Source organism: Culicoides brevitarsis, chromosome 2 (assembly GCF_036172545.1).
Source record: "Culicoides brevitarsis isolate CSIRO-B50_1 chromosome 2, AGI_CSIRO_Cbre_v1, whole genome shotgun sequence".
In the NCBI taxonomy this organism is placed as follows: domain Eukaryota; kingdom Metazoa; phylum Arthropoda; class Insecta; order Diptera; family Ceratopogonidae; genus Culicoides; species Culicoides brevitarsis.
The window spans coordinates 30,242,839-30,270,323 of NC_087086.1; the positions used below are offsets into that span (position 1 = coordinate 30,242,839).

General features: G+C 28.8%; 1 protein-coding gene across 1 annotated transcript in view; it reads left to right on the forward strand.

Annotated features, from left to right (window-relative positions):
- Window positions 1-21,411, forward strand: part of LOC134831976 (uncharacterized) — a 66,980-nt gene extending 45,569 nt beyond the window's left edge. Inside the window, exons 3-6 of the mRNA XM_063845832.1 lie at window positions 12,060-12,130; window positions 18,763-19,136; window positions 19,197-19,314; window positions 21,056-21,411. Of these exons, the coding sequence (XP_063701902.1) occupies window positions 12,062-12,130; window positions 18,763-19,136; window positions 19,197-19,314; window positions 21,056-21,382 (888 nt within the window). The 5' untranslated portion in view covers window positions 12,060-12,061 and the 3' untranslated portion in view covers window positions 21,383-21,411. The remainder of the gene's footprint in view (window positions 1-12,059; window positions 12,131-18,762; window positions 19,137-19,196; window positions 19,315-21,055) is intronic.
- Window positions 21,412-27,485: the final 6,074 nt, after the last annotated feature.

The window sequence follows — 27,485 nt, forward strand, 5'->3', positions numbered from 1 at the left end:
CCGATGAGTGTTTGGGGAACGACGAAACAAAGACAAAAATTTTACATCGAAGCGGCCAGAACAAAGCTAAAGCCCAACAAAAGCAATAAATTTCCAATTTTCAATAAACAACGGAATTAATTTTATCGCAACGATTTTTTTATTTTTTTTAATAAAATATGGCTCGTGTCTATCTCGTGTTCGTTGGTCCCTGAATGCACCACGTATCGCATCCATAAATAAAAGTGTGAAAAAAATATGTAATTACAATTTTTTAATTAATATTGTATGCACCTGGTGCATCTTCCGCACCTCGCCTCTCGCTCGACCAATATTGAATGGTTATCTCTTGTCGTCAACGACGACGACGCGTCACTTAGTTTAATGAATGGCACGATGTGGAGTAATTAAAACAATGTTTAGAGAAAAAAAGAGGAGGAAGAGGAAAAAAAACGCAATTAAAATAATCCGCCTCAATGACAATTTTATATCAATCAAGGATTTTCCTCTGTTGTATCTTTTGTGCAAGAGGAGGAGGAGGAAAAATTTTATGCCTACATGAAAAAAAGTTCATACGTGGAAATTTTTCACATTCTAATGAGAGGAAAAAAATAACAAATTGTTTTGTCATCAACCCGCCATGAAAGCCTGGAATGAAAAATAAATAAAGGTTTTTTAATAAAATTTTAATAACAAAAAAAAGTTATTAAAAAAGTAAAGGCCTTATAGCTCGTCGTCATATTCGTTCGTTGAAAGAAGTCATTAAAAGATGATTGTTTCTTTGTTCTTTTTCTTCTTCGATATTCATGAAATCGGTAAAAAAAATTTGAATGAGGAAAAAAATGAAATTTATCAAAAAAAAAAAAAAAATGAAGAGAAAAAGTTTTTTCATATAAATATGTAATTTAGAAAGTCTCTAAGTCATCAAAGGACTTGACGAAGAAGGAAATTTTGTTGAAAAGAAAAATTACAAAAGCGCCTTTTTAAAAAATTTTTAAGAATAAAATTTCAGCAAAAAAATAAGAATTTTAGAAAATATTTTTTCAACATTAAAAATTTCTTTTATGAAATTTCTTTCATTAATTTAAAAATTTTTATCAAAATTAAACTGAGTAAAAAATAATTTTTTGATTAAAAAAAATTAAAATAAAATTAAAATGAAATCAGAAAAAAATCTAAAGATAAAATTTTTATAATAAAAAAAAATATTTTATTTTTATTAAATTAAACGAAATAAAATTTTAAAAAATTAATGATTTTATGAAATAATTCAAACTTTTGAAAAATTAATGTACTTAATTAAATTTTTAAAAATCAAAAAATCCAAATTTGCTTTTTTTAATTCTTTTTAAAAATAATTTTTAACCTAACTTTAATTAGAATTCATCCAAAATTATTATTTTAATTTTTTTTTAAATTTAAATTAAATTTTGAATTTTCAAATTAAAATTAAATCCAAAATTTAAATTAAACTTTTAAATTTTTAAATAAAAATTAAATTTAAAATTTAATTTAATTTTTTAAAAAAAATTTAAAATTACCTTCTCAATTTTTAATTTTTTTAATTAAAATCAAAATTAAAAAAAAATCTGTGAAATATCTAATATTTTACAAAATTTAAATGCAAAATCAAACTTTCGAAATAAAAATCGAAATGAACAAAAATCGTGACTTACCTTCATTTACCTTTTCCATGGTCTTCTTTCCCATCATTTTGATCACTTTATCTTATTCAAAAAAATAAAAGTAAAAAAAAATGTAATAAAAAACTTTCAAGTTAAATAAAAGAAAGAATTTTTCCTTTTATGAGAAAATATTTCATATATTGAATGAGCAAAATGAAAGGAAATTCCATCGTCAGCATTTTCTTCTTTTCTCTCTCTAAATCTCATTAATATGCCAACATGTGACATTCTTCACTCGACAAAACTTACCGAAGATCAGTTTTCTGCCATTTTCTGTCCAACTTTGAAAGAACTTTCACGAAACAATTACGAGTTATGGCCAACTGGAGACCTCCATCCACTTTAAAATTCCATTATTTTCCACTGAATTTTATGAGCTTTTTTCCCACATATGTGTGCAATGGCTTTTGTTCCCTTCGCCATGTATTTGCCATTTATTTCTAAATTTAGGACAAATCGCGTGCTTGAATTCACTTGGATGATGACTTACGTGCATTGTTGCAGCAATTTATCATTTTTCGCAATATCAATGGTCATCGGTCATTATTCTCTTTGGTTTATTGGTTAACCAATGCTATTTTTTTAGTTTGTCTAATATACTCCCGAAAAAAGTTTAAAAATTTTTACATCCATCAAATTGAGTTTGCGTCTGTTAATGAACGTAAATCACGTACTGATAGAAAAATTTACTGCGAGAAAAATATCAATCTATCATTTTTTCACAGCGGGATGAAATTGATTTTTTTTAAGACCTTGACTCATAGAAATTTTTTCAAAAATTTTTATTTTTATTTTTTGAAAAATTTGGAAATTTTTTTGTATTGAATATTAAAAAAATTTGATTTTTTTTTTTAATTTTTTAATTTTGAATTTAAAAAAAATGGAAATTTTTTTTATATTGAATATTAAAAAAAAATATTTTTTTTTAAATATTTAATATTAAAAAACTTTTTTTTATTTTTTTAAGTTTTGAAATTATTTATTTTTTTAATATTAAATAGGTGTTAAAAAATATGTTCAGATTTTTTTTGTAATTTAAAAAAAAAATAACAATGAAATTTGGAAAAATTTCCTATATATTTTTTTTTTGTTTAATTCGAATTAAGCAATTTAATTCCATCAGGTTGGAAAAAATGAAAGAAAAGTTGCTTAAACGTTCATTTATTGTAACAATTTCACGATTTTTGACACTCGCACTGCTATTGACACAAATTGGAACAGCACATAAATAAAAGTTACGCACGAAGCAGAACAAAAACCGAAGCAAGAACATGTATTTTATCGATTATTAAAAAGTTTTCTAATAAATATTTGTATTTGTTGTCTTTGATACACACACATATGAGAGCATTTTTCTCTCTCTTTTGCTCCTTTTTATTGTTTCGTTGTTATTTTATTATGATTAAATGTGTATTGAATAGCTTTCGTCGAACCTCGTTGCCTTCTCACTTCAAATGAGAACAACGACGACATTAAACGAGAGAGAAAAAAATAACAAATAAATAAAAAAGTTTGTCATGTTCAATTTTCAAGGTTTGTTTACACATGTTATTTATGTCCCTGCTCTTTTCTCATGGCTTATGAGCTGATCTCGGATTCGAAACAAAAAATAATGAAAGCAATCATTTTTTGCTCCCGTGACACGACAACGAGATGAGAAATTCAATTTCAACCTTAATATCGAGAAAAATTCAATTTTTGATGCAAATTTTGTCGATCAAGTCTCGTCACTTGCTGGCAGCATGAAACAAAAGCAGCGAGAAAAAAATTGATGTGAAAATTCGCCTGTAGATCTTTCTATCAATTTTATTTCTCTTATCAAACACAAACAGATTATTTCCATCCAATATCCACACAAAAGAGGAGTCGAAAGGTTGTTTTGTTGGTTGGTTGCAGAAATTGGAGCAAAAGTAAGGAAAAAATATATTCATGAGTGTCATAAACTGGGATAATAAAAGACATTGAAAAATCAGTCGGTGGATTAAGTTTAAAATGTATTTCTTTGTCTTTTCTTTATGTATCGGTATTTTTCTTTTTTTTTTTGTTTCAATTTTGAGTGGATTTCGAGGAAATGTTTGTTTGTTGTTTGAAGAAGAATGATGAAGAAGAAGACTTCTGGGCGTATCACGTTTCTTATTTACTGTATGTTGTTTGTTTGGATGTAATTGAGAAGCTCTTGCTACAAGATAGCAGACAACAAAGGGGTTTAAAAAAAATTGATATTCAGCGGAAAATTTCGTATTCAGCAAATTTCCAGCAGCTATTCAGCAAAAGTCAAAATTCAAGAGATCAAGAGTTACTCATAAGTATAAAGTATTCAGCAGATTTTCATGGAAAATTCAGCAAAAAATTAAAAAAAAATATCAATTTGGCTCCAAGATCTGAATACTATTCAGCAAATTTTAAAAAACTATTCAGCAAACTCAGCAAAGGAAAAAATTAAATATTTAATTAAACTCGATTCAGCTGATATCCTGAAGTTTTTTGTTATATTGAGTGTAATAAATCTAGTATTCAGCAAATTTTTATTTACTGTTCAGCAAGTTTTTAAAATTCAGATGCTATTCAGCAAATTTCAAGAAAGTATTCAGCAACAGTCAAAACTCATGAAATCAAGAGTTACTCATAAGTATAAAGTATTCAGCAGCTTCATTAAAAATTTAGTCAATTCAGCTGAGCTTTGTGTTATTCTACAAAAAAAAATTGAATTTAGCAGAAAATTGAAATAAAATATCAATTTGAATTCTGAATTCAATTCAGCAAATTTTGAAAAACTATTCAGCAAATAATAAAATTAAATATTTAATTAAACTTGATTCAGCAGGATATGCTGAAATTTTTTATTATGAAGAGTGAAAAGAATCTAGTATATTCAGCAAATTTTTATTTAATGTTTAGCAAGTTTTTAAAATTCAGATGCTATTCAGCGAATTTCAAAAAAGTATTCAGCAAAAGTCAAAACGCAAGTAATTAAGAGTTACTCATTAGTATAAAGTATTCAGCAGCTTTTAATTAAAAATTTAGTTAATTCAGCTGAATTTTGTATCACAAGAAGAAATCTTTAAATAATCATTAAAAAATTGTGAATTCAGCAGAGAATCGAAAAAAAATTTCAATTCAGCTCGATCTGAAAACTATTCAGCGAATTTCAAGAAACTATTCAGCAAAGGAAAAATTAATTAAACTTTATTCAGCAGAATATTTGGAAGCTTTTTTTGTTATAAATCTTGTATTAAGCAAATTTTTAATATTCAGCAAAAATAATTATACTGACAAGTATTTGTTCAAATTTTTATTCAGCAAACTTTTCTTAGAACATTTTCAATCGCTTCCAGTAAGCATAACTTGATATATTGACCCAAAAATATTTGTAAAAGTCGCTTTTGTAATCCCTTGTCGCAAAATCAATCGTTTTTCTTTGTAACTCTATTCAAATATTTCTTCCCTATTTTTTTTACATTATTTTTCAATGTTTCTTCCCTTTCGATGTACTTCCTTCTTGTTTCCATTATCAAGCAGTATCGAATTTACTGATCCCTTTATATTTATTCCTCAATTTTTTTCTTTCTTTATTGAAAAACTCGTTTTCGTCCCCCAAAAAAGACAATAGAAACTCCATAAAAGAGCAAAATGTGGGTCAACCTGCCTCCCTTATTTCTGTACAAGCAACTGATTTTTCGAGTGATTTTCGCAAAATAAAAACAAGCAAACTTATGATTATCATCTTCCATTTATTATTATCCGATTTTAAGCCTATCTCGAAAAAGTTTTTCGTCTTATGTAATCCATCCGACACTGACGACGACGACGAAAACGACAATGACAACGGGTTAAAAAGTACACAAACAAAGAGCAATCAAAGTGTTTATTTAAAATAAAATAAAATAGAAGACAAGTCGTTCTTTGTTGTGTATTTGTAGAAATTGAAGCCAAAAAGTTGTATTTTTTTTTGTATCGAACCATATTGTAGATGGGAGGGAAACAACATAAATTCTTGTCGTTGTTGTAAAACTTTTTTTTTTCAAAGGCACGTATTTTTGCAACGAAAAGAAAGACTAGAAGAGAAAATATCTGAAAGGAGACGAAGAAGAAATTATATTGTGAAACATTCTTTGCATATTTATAATCCTGCTAGATATAAAAGTTTCCACTGCTAACCCATTATTTTCGAGTTATTTACTGTATTTTTTTTTGTCTCGAATTAAATGGAAATTAGCTCAGTCTTTATCCCTTTTGCTGCTGCTGCACGTTTGGGAATTCTGCAACGGCATACAGACAGCATATGGTACCGATTCGAAAAGAAGTCAAAAGAATAATTCCTTTGCAATCATAAAAGTGTCTAGACGAATAAAGAAAAGACGGGAACGATTAGTGCAAGTGTAATTTCATTTTAATGTATGTTTTTTTCGTGAGCTGCACTTATTCACTCGACAACTCGTCAACACAACAATGCCATTAATCATTTCCAGTGAGCGGATTGCGAAACATCAGCCACAAGTCTTGCAGTTTATGTCTGTCTCTTTTTCGTGCTTTCTGCGGTTCCTTTCGTCATTATTTTTCGCTTAATTTACGAAATTTTCATACGGCGCGTTGTTTGTCGTTCGCTGTAACATAATTGTGATCCTAACACCTGACGGGAAATACATGGAAAATGCAAAACTGACAGTGATGGGGAAATAGTTTTGAAGGTAAAAGAGTTAAATTGCATAAAGATTTGATTTAAAAAGTATTCCGCTACAATTTTTTGTATTCAGCGAATTTCCACCAAATTTAAAAAGTTGAAATATGTAATATTTTTACTAAAAAAATTAATTAAAAGTTTTAGTATAAAAATCGAAAATGAGTGAATTCAGCTCAAAATTTGTATTCAGCGAATTTCCAGCAATTATTCAGCAGGATAGAAAGTCAGAAGAACGTCAGAGTTTTACTGAAAATTGATTAAAAATTTTAGTAACAAATCAAAAATAAGCAATTCAGCTCAGAAATTATATTCAGCAAATTTCAAGAAACTATTCAGCAAGTTCAAAATGCCACAAAATCTTCAGAATTTTACAGAAAATTAATTTAAAGTTTTAATATTGAACCGGAATTGAGCAATTCAGCACATAAATGGGAATTCAGCGAAATTCCAGCAGTTATTCAGCAAGTTCAAAAAGTCAAAAAATCTTTAGAACTTTACTGAAAATTATTTTGAAATTTCATAATTACCTAAGCCGAAAAAGACAAATTCAGCTCAAAATTTGTATTCAGCAAATTTTCAGCAAGTTTACTTAACTCAAAAAATCGTCAGAATTTTTTAAAAATTAATTTAAAGTTTTAATATTAACCGAAAATATGCAATTCAGCTCTAAATTTATATTCAGCGAATTTTCAGCAAGTTTAAAAAGTCAAAAAATCTTTAGAACTTTACTGAAAATTAATTTAAAGTTTGAGAAAATGAGCAATTTAGCTCAGAATTTGTATTCAGCAAATTTCCAGAAACTATTCAGCAAGTTCAAAAAGTCAAAAAATCATTAGAATTTTATTCAGCAAGTTGAAAATTGATAAAATATTGTAAAAAAAATAATTTCGTATCAAAGTTGTCTTTCAGAAAGTAAATTTCAATTTGTTTGATAACCAAAATTTTCCCAAAAAATCTTTTATGCCGATATTCGTACAAAAAAAAGGTCACAGTGCCCTTCAAATTTCCATTCCCTCTTGCAACATTTCCACATCATGAATTTCCCAGTTCACTTAAGTTGCACAATATGAGCTATTTTGGGGTTTTTCCTGCATGTGACTGTGTAAGAATGTTTTTGTCACATGCTCTACTTACTCATTCTGACGACTAGAGAGTGCTGTGAAATATAAAAACGACCGAAAATTAATGCAACACAAATGCGCATATAACCGATTATTATGTGGTCCATGTGGTGCCGAAATACACACAGTTGCACAATAAAATGATGTGTCGTAACTGGAATTGGGATAAAAGAGCCAGGTGTGTGTTTGTGTGTGGGAAAATGTCGAATAAATCAGGCTTTCTGTCTTTCTCATGTGTTCGGGTGTGCGAGGTTTGTATGTTTTTGCGGTTATTTTTGGCAATGTTCACTGTCATGGCCATGTTTAAAAAGGCACAAATTTCGGGGAGAAATCTCTTTTTGATTGAGAGTACCTACATTGCATAGAATTTCTCATTAGTATTCATTGAACATTTTTTCTCGCTGTCTTTTTTTTTAAGAGAAAACGAAAGAAATAAAATGTTAATTATAATTATGATAATGAGGTGACGTGCGTTCGTTTGAACTCAATTCTATTCTTTCTTTTTTTCGTTTAAATTGCGAAAAATATAATTTATTGGAGTAGAAAGTGAGGAAAAAAAGAAAGAGAAAACAAAAGAAGGTGAAACCAAGTTCATGTAATGAAAAGATCTTTTTTCTTTTCACAAAAAAATGGAAAAATAATGAAAGAAACGTACAGGTATGAATCAGAATGAAAAGAAAATTAGACAGGAAAAATTTTAGAAAGTTGTCGTTGATGAAATTTTGGGATTTTATGACTTTTATATGTTCAAAACAAATTTTTAACAAGATTTTATGATAATACACAAATTAAAAGAGAAACATTGCTTACAAATTCCTTCAGAAGTCTTAAAATGAATTTTTTAATCATTGAAAAAGCTTCAAAACATCAAAAATGCCTAAAATTTTGCTAAATTGAAACTCTTGGACCAACAAAAAATGTTAAACTAAATCAAAACTCAAATAACAGACGTCAAAACTTCATAAATTACAACTTTTCTCTTACTTCCTACACGAAACATTCACAAAAATTGTCCAAAACGAAACGAAAGTCAATTAAACTTTTCCGATTTCCTCAAGGTCGCTTTTAGATTTTCTGCCAAATTTAATCTCCATGCCATATCCACCCTTTTTTCGCAAGTACAGAAATATTTACACCGGAAATTTCACTTCAATTAGCATAAAGTACCTTGTAAATGCCCATAAATGCTAATTCGAGTGATTTTTACACGAAAGACAATATTAGTGAACATCCTATTTAACTATTTAGAGATACTACCTACCAAAAAAAATAATAATAAAAATAAAAGCTTGACAAGAGTAGGCGACAAATAGATTTCCATTGAAACGACTTCTCTCTCATGTCATGTGAAAAAGATAAGCTGCGATACACACACCTTTATTTCCCTTTTTTATTTAGTCATTTCTTGCTTATACGTTTTTTTTTCTTCTACCTTTTTCCCGTTGTTCAGATTCTTTTCATTCACATTTTTTTCCTTTTCTTTTTTCTCGCTTTTGATAATAAGCATCATTATGATAATTGCTCTCTCCTTTTTCACTTTATTGTTCTAATAGACACAAACACTTACCCATCGCCTCAGAAGATGTCGTGTGACAGCATGAGATTAAGATAAATAACAAGAACAAAGTTTATTTGAGAAAGAGATACCTATACCGATAATAATATTGCGTCGCGTCGTTCGACTTGATAAATGCGTTGCATCAACTACGTGCGATGAGGAGGAAGAAAAATCGCGAACATTAAGCGTATAAAACATTTTTACACGTCATTAAATTCGGATAAAATGCGTATGTGTGCGAAAAGTTTTTTTTTTTTTTTTTTTTTTTGAAAAAAAAATAAATATAAATTGAACGTTTATCTGCTTATTGCTTTGAATTTCTTCTGAATGACGATTTATAGAGCGAAGTATGCCAATAAATTTTTGGTTTTTAGTTTGGAATTTCAGTTGAGGGGAATTCACGTTTTCGCTATGTTTCTAAGAGGATTTTTGTGTATTTATGTCCTCGTAAAAGGCATTAATTTTGTTCAATGATATCACGATATGGCAAAAGTTTGAATTCGAACAGATTCGATCAAGGATAAATTGTGCATACGGGACTCTAGAAGAGAGCTCTAATGTTGCTACTTAAGAGATTGATAGAAAATTTGAATTTAAGATGCTTTCTTTATAATATGAGAATTTAAATAACTTGCATAAAGCTTAAAAAGGAACATTTTCATAACCTTTTTACCACTATTGATCTCTAAAATGACGAAGATTTAAGTTTAAGGGTTAGTTTAAAATTATCCCATTGTGCACATATTTTAGTTCAGTCTTGCATACCCCGTTGTAGTTGTTGATGTCAGGTCCATCTTGCGATGATTTGGGCAGGTATACTTTTAAACGTTCACATTTATTGCACTTTTCACGTAATTCAGAGCGTTTCTTTTAAATTCTTGAATACTATCACAGTCTGTTTATATTGTTTCGATATTTCATTAAAAAGTCTGACACCGTTGTACCACACTGAATGTTGTTCATTGAAAGAATTTTCTTGTCTTGGTCTCAAATGCGCATTATTTCTTAAATTTTATGGCTGTATGTCGCCCACTTTCTCAATATTCACAGCCAGGTAATTCAGAAGTTGATTTTTTGTTGCCTTAAAACTTAGTATCAAAACATTAAACGAAATACATTGATAGACACTTAACAAATTAGTTTCCTGTAACATTCGACAAACACTGCTTTCTATATTTCCGTGCGTCAAGATTCTTAAGTAGGACAAAATAATCTTTTTTTTAAGGCCCTGCGGTCTTGAAAATAAGGCCCTTGAATTTTTACATGGAGATTTTCCTTAATTTTCACAAAAATAAAAATTTCGAGAAATTTCCATGTAAAAGTTTGAAGGCTTTATTTTTAAGACCCCAAAGCCTAAAAAAAAAAGGTTATTTCGTCCCACTGAGAATCAGATTTGTTTGACATTCATATTAAGTAACTCTTTAGTTCTTCTTGAAGATCTGCATGATATACATGAATTCACATGATTTGCCAGATTTCTTCCTTCATCTTTCCAATATCTCGTGATTTCATCGATTACTGAATCTAATTGAAGCTTCCGAGATGAATTTCTAAAATCTAAAAAAGAAGTTTATTTAAAAATAACTAAAAACACTTACCACGAACCCCTAAATTTTGTTGTAGTGACAATTAAACTCGCCATTTGACATTTTTTGAAGTGACATTAAATAACTCACATGTAAATATTCAACAAACATCCATTCTGATGAAATTCCGTTCCGCTATAACAATTAAGTTTGCACAAAACGCGTCAAATTCTACACTGCCAAAACAAAATTTTTGAATGACCATTAAATCCCATTTTGTTCGTTGCTTAAATCAACATCCAAACTCTCGTATTCAGTCGCCGACCTTCATTGCTTCGCCACAGTTTGTCCACATCGTGCTACCGCCCTAATCCACATTGACATTAATTAGTCAATTTTTCGGTTATTTATTTTCTCCATCATTTCATTTCATTGCCATTTTCGGCGTGGCATTGCGAAATTTATTTTCCTCTAATTTGCTTACACAGCCTCCATTTGCCAAATATGTATACAATACAAAATACGCCAAAAAAGCTAACAATTAGATTCTCCGAATCACGGTCCAATGTTGCTGCAAATTTTTTGACTGCAAAAGCACTTTACGTAATTGATTAGAAGCGCGTTTAAAATTTATTGCATGAAATGACACACTTTTAGAAGCCAAGAGTCGTATGCTATGCTATGTCTATGTGGTTGCATTAAAAATAACGAACACCCGAATTTGAGCATTCAAGTATTGCAAGTTTGTGAATAAAATGTTTTTTTTTCGTCCGAATACAATTTTGGAAGAGGAAACCATAATCGTTTTTGGCTGGACAAATTTATTTATCGTACAGACTCTATTCATCATTTGGTCTAGTCCGATGGCAGATACGGAGGAAAAAAATATACAAATGTTTCTAAGCTGCTTGCTTGCCAGCAAAAACACGACAAAAATACAAAAACACTACACTTTTATTGCCAATGACAGCGTAAAATTGTAAAAATTTCCATATTTCATGTAAATTGCTGTGATTTTTCATCGTTTGTTTCCTTTTTCTCTGTATCTCCCGAACGCCACTACGACGCTAAACACACAGAAACGATCACTTGATTGCTGATGATGCAATAAAAACGAACGAAAAACCGTTTTGTATCTGTGTGTCTGTTGTAATTTTGCGTCAATGTTATAAATTGTCTCAATATATTGGCACGGCTCTTCGTATTTTGATTAAAAAGATTCCACAATGTCGAAACAAACTGGCGAACAAAAGAAAAAAAAAACACAAGCGCGTGTTAATGATGAAACGCAGTCAATTTTCTCGTCATTTTGTCGTCGCCGATAACAAGACACGTGTTCAATTTTCGTCGGTTTGTTGTTTCTGATATTAATATCCTGCAATTTTTTTTTACCGCATGCTAAAAACCGATCGATCATCTATTGTTAAATATCGCCAATAAAATAAAAAATTTCGTATTAAATCCAAATAAATTTGACTAATAAATTTTCACATTTTTTTTTCTTTTCAGAGATGGATGATATGTTCCTGCAATGTAATAAAAATACAATTTACGTATTAAATTCAACTTATCGATATGGTGTAAGTATAATAATCATTAAATTTGTGTCGATGTAATACTCGCTTGCTGACGATGTGTGTCGTTAAAATTTTATGTTCAGGTATTTTTAACAAAATGTGCATTACGGATTTGAAAAATTGGAGCTATTGGGGTTTGTTTGAATGTCTGTCCGTTAGATGTGTCATCAACTGTAAAGTCAGTCAAAGGTTTTATTATATATCATTGTCTCTTTCTTGATGTATTTAGTTAAACCTAGCACAAAAATTAAAAATTTTTGGTTACATCGCCTTTCTGTATCGAGTACCTTGCAGTTTCTTCTTACATGTTTTAATATTCGTCAAATTTCATTAAATTTCAATGTTTCAGAGAAAGTCTTATTTTCTACTTTTTAAAATGATTCGAAGGAAAATCTCTTAAAAGACCACATTTTCTGTAAAGTTAAACTAACTATCTATAAGTTCTATAAGAGGATTGATACTTTAAGGCAGAATGGAATCATCAGGAATAGTTGATGTGTATTTATCATTTAGACTGCTGACTTCCGAATTATCCACGAATCCATCTTTGTTCAAAAGTGATCGTTAGTCGGTGAAAGATCTGGCTGACTTGCTCAGTTTCTGCTTTCTTATGTAGTTCGCTCGTGGAAAAACTTCACAAAAGTTTCAGTTCCCATCTAAGTATTGACTATTTTTTACAGAAACGTGTTGCTTTTTTGATAGTCAACAACAAGGCTTCCTTTTTGAACTTTCAAGTTGCAACTAACATAAATGTCGCCGATTACATAAGCTTCCCTTGTAGTATCGATAGGGCGTTCGATATGGTTTTTTAGACCAGTGTTTTGGTTTTTTTTCCATAGTCAAACAAGAGCTGAGATCTTCTTTTGCAACCGAAGACAAGTATCAAGATCATCCATAAGAACTCCTAAAAATATTTTTGTCAAAAGAGCAAAAAGAAAAAAATTGTAAAAATAAAAAATAATAATTATTAGAATAAGTACAACTTACCTTATAAAAAATTTAAACTAAAATAAGAAAAGCGATCAAGTCTTCCTTCAAAATTTTACACGCAAAATCCATATTAAAAAATTTATTTTAATGTCTTCGTCGTAACACGGCAGCTCAACTCCTTCATAAAAACCGCACTTATGAGAAAATGTAAAATACCTTTATTTACATTACGTGTGCCATACTCGTCATTGTCGTCAGTTATGAAAGATGAAATAAAAATTGACACCAAAGTAATTTTTCCTCGCACTAAACGGTTTTCGTGTTACATTATTACCCATCGTGTAACGACAAAAAAAATGATCCTTCTCGTCATATTACAACCGATGTAATTGCACTCGAAATGTGTGTTACTGTGTTTAAGCCCTGTTCACTTCGTCACCACTTTGTAATAAATAGATGTTAATGACATTTAAATTGGTGGTGAAAGTGACAATAAAACGCGCGTTTTTATGAGTAATATGGAAATTTTTCTCCGTGCAATTTGTCGACGTGATTCGTTCTCCCCTCGCAACTCGCAACATGGTTGACATAAAAAAAAACATGAAAATTAAATCAGTGTCAAGTGCGCTATGTGACACACAAAAAATTAATTTGATTACCATTTACTTACATTTTTAACATGGCTTTTCATTTAAAAACTTGTGGCGTACTTCTTTTAATTAACTATTCAGTCTCCCTCGTGTTACACAACATGATGAGCGATTATCATCTCTGTCCTTATCTTCACGAATTTGTATGAAAAAAATAAATTTTAATTTAAAAATGCATTTTCCGCGTTCTTGACAACTCGACTCGACTTGGCTCTTGACTTGGCAGCGCCCTTGTTAGGTTAGAGCAGTCGTCATGAATAAAAATGCTTTGAATTAAATTAACTGTCAGCCACACGCGCGCTTCTTTACTGCTTTCTGTGTGTCTGTGTGGGAAAAATGAAATGAAAGAGATAACGGCGAGCGAGAACAAAAGCGAAAAGATGGAAAATTATGATAACAGCTAATAATAAAAGTGTGTCTCAGTGGACAGATAATTACTTTGCAAGTCACTGATTCGCAACTAAATTCAATTTTGCCACTCGACACACAATGAAAAACTATCAATATCATAAATTTCCAAACCACTATTCATTTTCCTGCCTACGCTTTTGTACTTTTTTTCTGTGTCGTGACTGACAAAAAAACATTGAAATTTTTCAATAAAACAATTTTCGTGTGTGTGTGTTCAAGTGCTCCTCAACTATAAAAATGCCATCACTAAACTTTTATGCACACATAGAGAGGGAACAATCACACAATATAAATTCACAATCATTGATATTTGCTGTTAAATCGAATGAGAATCGGGTGTATGTGCGTTTCAATCGATGTCTGTCGGACCGTTTATGCTATGTGAAATGATGATGATGCATGTTTTTCCAATTTTTTATATACAATTTTTTTTTGCATTGAAGAGGTCAATAATAAAAATATGATAGAGTAGTTATGAGTGGGTTATTGATTAAAATTGTTTATACTCACACGGAGAACGATATATCCGAGAAATAAAGTGCTTTTTGTCAATATTGTGGAAATGGCACGATAAAAAATTGTCACAAAAATTGAACGAAGGGAGAAGAAAATTTTAAGTTAAAGCGCATTTTTTTTAATAATTTTTTAATTTTTTTTTTTAATTTAAAAAAATGTAAAAAAAAACATTTTTAATGTAGAACTAAATATTTTTAAGTAAAGTTTTTTTTATTATTTTTTCATTTTATTTTATTTTAAAATTATTTTATTTTAAAATTTTATTTTATTTTATTTTATTCATTTTATTTTTTTTATTTTATTCAATTATTTTAAATATTTTATTTTATTTTATTTTATTTTATTTTATTTTATTTTATTTTATTTTATTTTATTTTATTTTATTTTATTTTATTTTATTTTATTTTATTTTATTTTTTATTTTATTTTATTTTATTTTATTTTATTTTTTTATTTTATTTTATTTTATTTTATTTTATTATTTTATTTTATTTTATTTTATTTTTTTTTTTTATTTTATTTTATTTTATTTTATTTTATTTTATTTTATTTTATTTTATTTTATTTTATTTTATTTTATTTTATTTTATTTTATTTTATTTTATTTTATTTTATTTTATTTTATTTTATTTTATTTTATTTTATTTTATTTTATTTTATTTTATTTTATTTTATTTTATTTTATTTTATTTTATTTTATTTTATTTTATTTTATTTTATTTTATTTTATTTTATTTTATTTTATTTTATTTTATTTTAAGATATTTTTTAGATAAAATTTCCAATTTTAAGGACAGACTTCCATTCAATAGCAAATATTCAAAAAAAAAAAATCCCAAACCCTTCGTTATTTCACATTCAAGTGTGCCAATAAATTAATATTAAAAATATTTATCATCTGATAATTTTTTGTACACTTTTTTAATTTTTTTTCCGCGCTGAATTGAAATTGATAAAAATTGATCCGTTTTTTGTCACTTTTTTCGAGAGAGAGATTTGCAAAATAAGACTGCGACGTGACAAAAGCCGTTAGATTGCCGACACCATCAAAATATTATTTAACTTTTCATATTCCGCTCTCTATTCTATTGGGAATGCCAAAAATTTTTGTTCTCAATTCTAAAGTATTTTCCGTCTAAATGTCGTAAATTGCACACGAGAGAGCAAAAAATTTGCATGGAATACGAGACAAAAGTTAATTAATTTAATTTAATTACGAACGAAAAAGTTTTTATAATTCGAAACAATTTGAAAAGTGCGTCATTCGATGATAGAATTTTTTTCCTGTGGCAATGTATGCGAAGTAGTAACAAGGCGCCTCCATCGACAAGTGGCAAAGTTTCAAACTGCAATAAAATTACAACCGAAGCGAAAATCAATTATGGTAAAAATGCATAGAGAAAAAAACCAGAACAACGAGTTTTTTGTTCAAAATTACTCAAATAACTCTCGAATATCTGCAACAGCACGAAAAAACCCTTCACTAATGCAATGTTTTTCAATGATGTCGAATGTTTGTGTTCCAATGAAAAAAAAGCAAGTTTAATAAAGTGCTTTTTTTGCCCGAGGACCGTTCGGCAGTAAATATGAAACGAACGAACATTTTTTCCGTGTTTGTGTGTATTTTCATTTTTTCAGTGATCGAATAACTCTGAAAGACTTTTGACAGGCGTAATAAATGATTTCAAATTTCCGAGAGACTTTTTTCCGACATTCTTTCGTTTATTGATAAAAAAAAGTTGAAATGAGGAAGGAAAACGGAGACAAAAGCACTTTTCTCTTATCAACTGTCATAACGCATGATTTGGCAAGAACAAGGCGGAATGGAAAATTTTTATAAAACGGCTTATGGTCGAAAATTTCAAGCGCATTATCTGCTGTTTTACGCCTGAAATGCACTTTTAATTTATTATTAATCTCTGTTGAAGAGCTTTAACCCATTTTGTTCGATAAATTTAACAGAGAGCCATGCAATCAGTGGACGTTGAGCATTAAAGAGAAGAGCAAAAATAAATTTAAAATATATCGTTTAATTCTGAATGAATAACTAAATACACGTACAACAACAACAACAATGACGATGATGTCGGACAACGGACTTAACATATATACAAAATGGAGCGGAGCATGGCATTGAAAGACATTAGAGAACCTTATCTTTGAAACATGCATTTTAATGTGTGTGCACGAGTGTAGAAGAGTAAATGGGGACTAATGTTGAATGTATACAAAGTGTCAGATTTAGACAGCTATACAATTTTAATGTGCATTGATGGCCTTGTAGGTTGAAAGACAGAGCCTGGATTAATTTTTCATCGCCCTTATGGAAATTTTTTAATTAAAAGCAAAAATCAACTCCTAAAGAGGTAAGTTTGATCCTTTGAAAGATTAATTTATTTTTTAATCCCCTTTGTAGTTAATCATCCGGGTAAATTTAAATTTAGTTTTGCGGATGATCAACTCCAAAGGGGATTAATTCAATCTTTCAAGGAATCAATTTTACCTCTTTAGAAGGGGTTGATTTTTCCTCTTAACATGACCCTTGAGTAGCTTGATTGATTCTTGATACTCAAAGGAATCAATTAAGGGTTATATAAAGTTTTCCTTAGTGGTTCAGCGTATATTACTAATGAGCGCAAGGTCGTCGGTTCGAGACTCGAAATCATGAAAAACTTTTCTGACTCCAATCATGCTTAAAATTTACTGAGATCTTTTAGAAACCTAACCAAATAAAACACTCCAACTGGGCCTGAGGGTAGACTGTGATATTTTCAATGTCAACGGATCAAATGGCGCACGACCAACAAAATTAAAATGTGAAAGAAAAGATGAGATTTTTTAAGCTTAATGCTTTTTCCTTCAACTACAGTGCTGTAATCTTAATTTGATGAAATAAATAAATAAAAACCCTTTGGGACCTTCTGGAAGAGCTGAATGAATTTTGAGGTTGCCTGCTTGGGATGCCAGCAAAGCTAAGTTTCATTCCCCGGAGTTTCCTGAGAAGGTCTACATTATCATGGTACGAAGTACCATTTTACTTAAGAGACCGCAGTGCGAGCCATTCTAGACCTTATAGGGGTCTAGTAAACCCTACCCTACCCTAAGTGGTTAATTTAAGGGGTCCATCTCATCTATTCTTACTGACTCTTCTTTTATCTCTCTTTGACATCATCTTTAATCATGAAAGCCTGAATTAGCAGCTATAGACTGAGAAGACCTTCCTTCTGAATTATTCTTGACTGATTTTCAAAACTGAAGTAATTTCCTCAATAAAGCTCCATCCATTAAAGTAATCCATCAGAAAATTTGATTCGCCCGGATTCGCCAGATTTTTATGTCTCTCAGACATTCAATAAGAGAATGGGCAACTCAAATAATTTTATCCAACGATACTTTGTCGCAAATCCCGCAAATCATAAAATACCCAATAACTTCCTTGATCACTAAACCACCCCTTCTCCCGTCACTGTCTCACCATTTCTTCAACACACACAAATCCGACATCTATACACTCTGGACAGTTCAAAAGACTGATACGTTCAATTCAGACATCATCATGTCTTTCGAGCACTCTTAATATTGCTTGTCTGTCTTTTGCTCCATCCATGTGATATCTGTCGACGTCGTCTCTATTGCTGTTGATGTTGTTCTGTTCTGCAAGTCCGTAAAACAAAAATAACTCGAATGTCATGACGCGACATTTAAAGGATTATTAGTCGACTATGACCAAGCGATGTTTGATAATCTGTTCGCACAGATGTCTACCGCAGCCAGAGAGACAGAGAAACACTCACATGAGCCTTGAATGTTCAAAGCTCCAATAAAATTAATGATGTTGTTGTTATACAAAAGCAGCAACTCTGAGTTAATTAAAATTCGAGTAAATTACTTTGATAAATAAATTAGGTAGTAATAATATTGTTTAATTTTGCTGCCATGATGATATGAGGAACGAAGGAACGAGCAACAAGGAAACGAGCAAGCACAAAAATTAATGATTATTTATGTGAAGGATAATTAATAAAATTAAAAATGCATGAACCTGAGCCACATGACTTTATTAACGGCAAATGATGATAGTGAATATTTTTCACTTAATTTCCCGTTTTTAATTTTTTATCGTTGCAGGAATTTGATATGATCGGACTTTTTGGATCTGCAGCAGGTCGTGCGATTGTGGCAAATAACAACAACAACAATAGCAGCAGAAAAAATAGTCCCGCAAAGAAAGCCTACAAATCCCTGTCAAACATGACTGCCAAAAGTAAATCGCTCGACTACGAGTTGATTCACGAACAGGAGACGAGTAGGAGGGCGCGAAATGCCGCCGCCACAAACAACGTCGCGCCAAGTAGTAATAGCAATAGTCCGTATAACGGCAGCGACAACCTAGCAAAAATCCACAATGGAAAAAAATCAAAATTTTGGAAAATTTTCGAGAGTGATAAGGTTAATAATAAAAATAGTTTAGAGGATATTTCGACAGCTAGCAGTAAAAATAGGTAAATTTCATCAAATTCAACAAAATTCAAATTTTTAATCCTTTTAAATTTTTCGTGTAGTGTAAGTAAGTCCATTAAGAGCACGTGCAAATCGAGTAAAGAGCTTTATCGTGAGGCAGCAGAGTTACTTGGCCTTTCATGTACCCTAAGTGATAATTGCCGATGTCTGGATTGCCAGGTGAGTTTATGCATAAATATTTAAATTCAACATTCAAGTTAAAAACGAAATAAAATAAAATAAAACAAAAAGACGAGAAGATAAATATTAGAGAAATAATTAATTATCTGTTCGTTTTTATTATTTTATTATAAAGGGAAAGTTAGCGCGTGGCACGAACAACTAGAGGCGATTTTCGTTAAACTTTTGAACAGTGATTTTTTCTTTTGTTTTGTGGTAATTTGACGTCATTTATTCGCTTTTAAAAAGAAATTTGTAAGGTTGGAGTTTAATAAAATTTTAAACTTGTCAAAAAATTGCCTTGCAGATAAAATGTAGGTGAAAATTTGAAAAGACTTGTTAAGAAAATTTCTTGTTGAGAAAATTTTTCAAGGAATTTTTGTACTATGTCAAGTAAAGTTAACACTCATTTTTGACACATTTTTGTGTTGTTTAAAAGTTTTTTTTAGTAAAATATTAAAATAAAATTATCTCAAAAAAAAAAATTAAAAATGAACATTATTTAAAAATCAATCGAAATAAAAAAAATAATATTTTAAAAAAATTCTTATCTAATTTATTAAAAATATTATTTTAATTAAAAAATAATTTATTAAAAATATTATTTTAATTAAAAAATAAAAATTAAAAAATAATAAAAGAAAAAATTTAATTTAAAAAAAAAATTCTTAAAATTGTTTTTTGTCACAAAAATTTGATCAAAAAAATTTTCAATTAAAAAAAAATTTGATTAAAAAATTTTTTAAACAATTTTGAGACTAATAAATTAATTTATTAAAAAAATAAGAAAATATTTTAAAATTTTTTTTAAATTTTTATTCATTAAAAATATTAATTTAATAAATAAAAATAATTAAATAATTAATTAAAATTATAAAATAATAAAAATAATTTAAAAAAATTAAATTAAATGAAAAATTTAATAATTTTTTGAATATTTTTTGATTGATTTATCAAAATTTCGATATCAATTTTTAATATTTATTTTTTTTTTATTTTTTGCAATTTTTTAATTTTAAATTTTATTTAACTTATAAAAAATTTTAACAAAAAATATTTTATTATTTAAATGAAAAAAAAAAATTTAAATTAAAATATCCACAGACAACTTTTCAAACTTTTAAACACGAAATTTAATTATATCGAAACGCCTCTCCTAAACGAACAAGAAATTTTACTTCATCATTATGATCATTATTATTGTAATATTTAAATAAAGTGCCCGACAGCCATCGGGACTATTTAAAGATGGAAATGACGAAAGAAAGGCACGAAAGTCGCCGTCTGCTTCGGGGGATTATTTGTTCCGTATTTTTCCTCCTCTACCTACGACACGCGGATGGAAATTCAAATTGTACTAATTGAAATTTGCATTTTATATCGTCTTACATTCAAATGGCAATAAGAAAAGAAAAGAAACAGAGGACAATACTATTTCAGCTTTATTAAATATTCGATTAATTTTTTTTGTATGGAAAATATTCCGTTTCATTTCTAATTCATGCAAATCCGGAAATAATGTTTTTTAATTATTAACAAACGGTCCTCTTGTAATTACAAAACACAAGGCGTCTCCATCCCTTTATGCAAATTTATTTTAAATGCGGAGAAATGCGATCTCAAGAGGCCCGTAAAACATTTCATCGACATCTAATTGATTTTATTACGTGGATAAAAAGGATTTACGACTCTCTAGAGACTTGTCACGTGTTTAATTGAAATTTTTTTTTGTAAATTTTAGAGCGGCTACTTCGATTGTGACGACTCCGATTCCATGTCAGATATGGACATGTCATATATGGACGAATTCGAGGCAACCAATTTTATGTTGATGGAAGATAATGCAACACATGAAAATGTTCAGTACTATTATGAGACACCACATCATTCACATCATCAGCAACAGACGCAGGAAACGAATGTCATCGATTCGCACAACGACTTTGACGACGTCGAGACACTCGACGATAATGATCAACTAATAAAAGCAGACAATGTCGAATGTTCAACAACTTCTAATAACGAGGACGAGCACTCAGCGACAAACGAACAGCAATTAATTGCGTGAAATTGGGGTAAGTAAAATATATTCACAACAGGCAAATGAACCTTTTTTCTCCGGTATTCAAAAAAAAAAATTGTAAAGAAAAAATTGAACAAAAAAAAAATTTGCAACGCATGAAAAAAATTCTAGTAGGCCATTGTTTTTATTTTTATTATTATTAAAACAAACAAACCAAACGAACGAAATGTTTTGTATTTTTTTACGATTTTTTTTTTGTTATCACGAGACTTTTACTTTACATACGAAACAAAAAACAACATTTTGCCCCATTTATGCATCGTAAATATTTACAGAGCGAATATTCTTTATGTAAAGCTTGCTTAGCTTACTTGTTTGTTCGCTGTCTGACTGCCTGCTGCAGCAGCAACAAAAACCTAGAAAAAGGTATGAACTAAATTTTTTCACATATTTTTCACTGTGTGACTTTTTTATATATATTTTAACAATACAAAAAAAAAATGCAAAACAATACTACGAGAAAAAATTCAATTTTTAAAATAAATAAACAAAACAGGTGTAAATTGAATAGCGCCGAAAAAAATTAAATTGTTTTCACATAAATTTTTACGTTAGGGGGAACAATGTTTATGAACTGAGCATCCTGCAGACTGGCATGTTGTTGAGTTATTTTTTTTTTTATTTATAGACATTTTTTATTTTTATATTTTTTCTTCTTTTTTATTACTCATGAAGATTTTTCATCGTTAAAAGTTGTAAGAAAATAAAAAAAAAATATTACTTTTGTTGAATATGTTGTTGTAAATTTTCCTCATACGAACACCTTTGTTATCATTATTATTAATAATCGTTAATTGTTATCATGCAAGATATATATAAATGTTTATTATTATGTTTATTATGATGATTATGTTTATTAAATTTTATTAATTTTGTTACAACAACAATAATTACGACAAAACACTATAATGTATGATAATTATAAATTTATAATAAGATTTAGAAAATGAAGCGACAGAGTTGTAAAATTATTAACGCACACATGACTGCTATACTCCTAGCGATGTTCTATAGATCTGATAGTAAGATAATAATAATAATATTATACATGAAGAAGCAAAGAAAGGAAAGTTATACATATATGACTTTAGTTTATATAAAGAAACAGAAGAAGAAGAAGAAAGATGTTTTAAATTTTAATGAAGAATAAATTGTGTTACTGTTATTGTTATTACCAAATACTACAGCGGCAAACTAATCCAATCGTTTATTCATGAGACGTTATGTTAATATTAATAATCAACCACATCAGTAATTTTGCGTTTATTATCATTTCGTATTTAGATACAGGATACAACTAAAACTGATTTTAATAAATTTTTAGGATTTAATATTAAAATATATATGATAGAATCGCAATTATTTTGCAATTAAATTTTTACATGTGGTTGAATGTTTATTATTATTATTATTTTTCTTTATGTTTAATTAAAATTTTTATAGACAAACATTTTTTTTTTCATAACATTAACATTTAACATAATAAATTTCATGTTAACGAATGTAACAAAATTTTTGTCATTAAAAATAATATTATTATTTATGGAACAATTTTGAAGATGAAAAGCATAATAATAATTAAAGTTTACCACACACCAAAAAAAAACAACTGCGTTGAAAATAAAACATAATTATAAACCATAAATTTTTACGGTCAAAAATATCATTATAATTATACATTATTATTATAATTATATCATTATAATTATGTGTTTCGCCATAAAATGAGATCAAAAAATAACACGACAAATAAAAAAAGAAGAAAAATCAAAAAGTGTGACACAATTTAACATTAAACTTCATTATAAGCCAAAAAAGTGGAAATTTATTAATAATTAATAAATAATGTTAATAACTTATTAAATACTTACAATTACATTATAATATATACATAGCCCATATGTAGCTTATAATGAATAAAAAATATTAAAAATTTATAATAAAATAATGTAATAATGAATAATTAAATTAAAATTGTTGTAAAGTATAATGTTTTATTTAAAATAATATATAAATAAACCTATGAACATTGAAAAATTATAATTATTATTAAATTATATAAATTTAATAATATTAAGGATTCCAAAATATATATATTTTTATTAAATTATTGAAATGAAAAAAATGCTCAAAAAATTATTTTAAAATTTTTAATTTTTTTTAATAAATTTTATCATACAATGAATAACCTACCAGACGTCTCCATTTTAACATGACAAAAATGTTTTATACATTATTATACATGAAAATGAACAAAAAAAATATATAATATATTTATGTTGATAATACAAAACCATTTATTCCATCGTTGTCTTGAAATATGAAGAAATAAAATAAAAAACTATTATTAAAATGTAAGATTCTTGTTAGAAAGTAAATACCGTATAATTATTATTAACTTATAAAGTAAAAAAAAATATTATTATAAATGATGACAAAGATTATTAAAATAAAAATAAAATATAAATGTTTCGAAAACTTAAAGAAAAATCGTCGTTGTCGTCAAGTGTTATTATTTTTCCCTTTTTAACACCATCAAAGCGCACGCAACAACGTAAGTATTCACGCCCAATTACCTCGCGAAATTATTGAAATCCGAGGCAGAGTGTTTCCTTTTTGACTTTTCACTTCAAAGGCGGGAAGTAATTTTGTAATTTCCTGTCGTTGTCCTTCAATTTATCAAAAAAAAAAAAAAAAAATCGCGTTGTTCATCGTCGACTCAGGTCCATTAATATTTAGTGTGCTCTAATGGATGTCACTTGCGCATATTTTCCTTTTCTTCCCTTTCCCACGATTTCCTTTGTAATTATTAATTTAACGAAATTCGTGCTTTATCCCTTTTTTGCTTGGGCGACATCGTTAAAGATGATGATGGACCGTTCCTTGGTGATGTCAACAACTCTCCCTCGTAGAAGAAAAAGGAGATGATGATGTAGGAGATTAAATTGTAATTATAATAAATTTATCGTAAAATTTCATCATCTTTCGTGCGTTGTGTGGAAAGAAGCCTGTCGCACCCCAATAATTTTTCATACAGTTACAAAAATTCATCCTAATGAACAAGGATTTCTAATCTTTTATTACATCTTGTTGTTGTTGTTGTCTCTGCGTCTTTATCATACGCACGCCACATAACGAGGCAACGCGACGCTTGAATAAATAGAATGATGATGATTTTCCAGCTACTATAATCCGAAACCTTTAATAACATAACAATGACACACACATACAAACACTCGCGTTGCCGTCTACGTGGAATTATAATCCGACTTTTTGCGCGGAGAAGAAGCATTATTACGCGCTTCGCAAAAGGCAGGAAAAAATATTATGAATGCTAATTCTCATAGAAAATTAAATAAAGTCATACCGCATTTATTCATGAAAGGAGCTTTTTTCTACTTTTTACACACAAGAGAAGCACGAAAAAAAAACGAGGCACATTCACACTAATTTTTATCATTATTTCGGGTGGTAAATAATAATTGAGGAAATAAAGTAATGGAGAATTTTGATGCTACAAAAAAAATTCCTTTGAAAGGCATGAATAGACTAAAAAAAGTAAACGAGGGGAAGTAAGCAACACACAAAAGGGTTAAAAAGGGTAACGACTTTAATTATTTGATGATTATTTCTTTTTTAGCTTTTTTTTTGTTGTCGATTGGATAAAAATAGAACAGACTTGAAAAGAATTTAAAATCCAGGAAAAAAAAATGATCGTAAAAAAACGCGAGAATAATCTGACGAAGGATCAGAAGGAACGACACTATTAGAATTTATTCGAGGAGCAATTCGTGATGTGAATTGTTAAAAAAAAAAATAAACAGCTGTATAACTGCTGCTTGAGTGAATGGAAGTTGAAGAGGACCATAAATCAACGAAACCGTATATTACATTAACTCACATGCACTCAATATATACGCTCAAATACACTCTGGCAAGATTTGTAAAAAAAACGTAACTGAGTCAAAGTCATATTAATGTTCATTTTTTATGATGTTACAAAAGTTGAAAGGGAAAAATATGAGGTTTTGGGTAGGTCTGTCCGTTACATTAGAATTTATTTAAAAGCTCTTTTAATTTTCTCAAAAATACCAAAAATAGGTTTGAAAACTAGCTCTTTAAAATTCTAACTAAATTTTAATGTTCTAAACTCAGGTCATGTTTTGACCAAAATAATTCAGAAAAATTGCTTTTTTATCATAATTTCCTATTCTAAAAATTCTAACGAATTCTAAAAATTTTTAAAAATTAATTACAATTTTAAAAAATTTCTAAGCTGTTATTTAAAGTCAAATTAAACAAGGGCGGATACAGAGGGGGGACAAGGGGGGCAATTGCACTCCCTTTGAAGCTTAAAAAGCACTAAAAATCACAAAAATGACACAAAATTTGACAAAAAAGGTGATTTTATATAGATTTGCACCCCCTTCGTGGTCCGCTGATAGCTCTCTGGATCCGCCCTTGAAATTAAATTCATTGAAAAAAATCGACTGGTAGAACAAAGTCTACGGGTGAAGTTTAATTCGTTAAAATTTATTCTACCTTCTAAAATTGAATTTTATTTTATATTTTAAATATTCGTCTAATTTCTTATATTCAGTCAAAGTGTTTAAAGGAAAAAGTCTAGGGCCACAAAAACCTCATCTTTTCTTATTTATACTTAATGCTAATAATTCTTTTTAATTCATTCTTAATTTCTATTCTTTTTTGAAGCGATTTTTTGAAGTTAATAAGGTTGGAAAAGTCGTTATAAAATCTGATGCAGCAAGCAATGGGTGCGTTATCGAGGTACTTTCTTGTTGTAGTTGATTGTAGGAGCGGTCTCAGATTTTCTAAAGTCATATTGATTTTTCCTTTCGACAAGTTTATGCCTAATGACGCTCTAATTAATTCACTAATTTAAATGGAATTTAATGCCAGCTCATGAAAAGGAAGCTTTAGACATCGAATAATTAGAATACCTTATTGAGTATAATTCTATGTCAACAATTTCTAATATTTAGACAAAAAATGCCTCACCTGTAAGTTATTTGATAGAAATTTGTCTGACATAAATTACATGTTTCACTTAACGTCAAATTCTCCTTATTAACTATTTTAACTTTTCTTACTTTAATTATGCTCAAAGATACAGAAAAACTGTAATAGGCAGTGACGAATTAACAGGTAGCCTGATGAGGTTGGATCCTTAGGCCCCGAGTTTTCTGTAGAACAAAATTCTTTAAAATGGGCCCAAAAATTGATGAAAAAGGTCCAATAGCCGTCACTGGTTTTTCATAGGAGCCAATCTGAGTAGAGTATAGTAAGAAAATTATACAAATTTGATGATCTATTTGAAGTATTGAATCTACTTTACGATTCAAAGTCCATCCCATATTGAAAATCTTGAAACCTCATCATTTTACCAGCTAGTTAATTCTGTTTGTGATAGTGCGGTATCGTTTGATAATAGTTACTTCTTGTTATTCACCTTAATTAATGCAAATGCGGTGAGTATAATGCAGCATCGAATAACGCTTTTAACCTCTTGTTAATACAAATTCTTCATCTAACTATAAACTTACATAAATGCTTTCCAGGTAAACAAATCGCATCAAATTACGTTCAAAAGATCAAACATATAATTGGAATGAAAATAATGGGAAGGAAGGTATCCTGTAAATAGAGACATGTCAAAAATATCAAGTTGCTTTATATATTGAAGGTTGATGAGATCAAAGACTTACCCAGATAGTTGTAGTTTTCTGAAAAAATGCGCTCAAGTTTCTGAATTCATCAAGTCCTGAAATTGGCTCTCAAATACAATCCAACAACCTGCTCCATCTTCATATAAGAAGAGAATGAGACCAATTACAGTAAATGTCGTTTTTGCCTCTCAATTCTACTATTTTTTTTTTGTAACATACCACAAGAAGTCTTTTGGTATAGTATATGTTTCTCGCCAGATATGAATGAAAGTTTGCGAACATTCTTATATTTTTGTTTCGCTTTATTTTTTACATCTTTCTTACTTATGTTGAAAATCTCCGTACATGTCTTTTACAGCATGGCAAAAGTAATACATATAATCGGATCATATAAATTATAC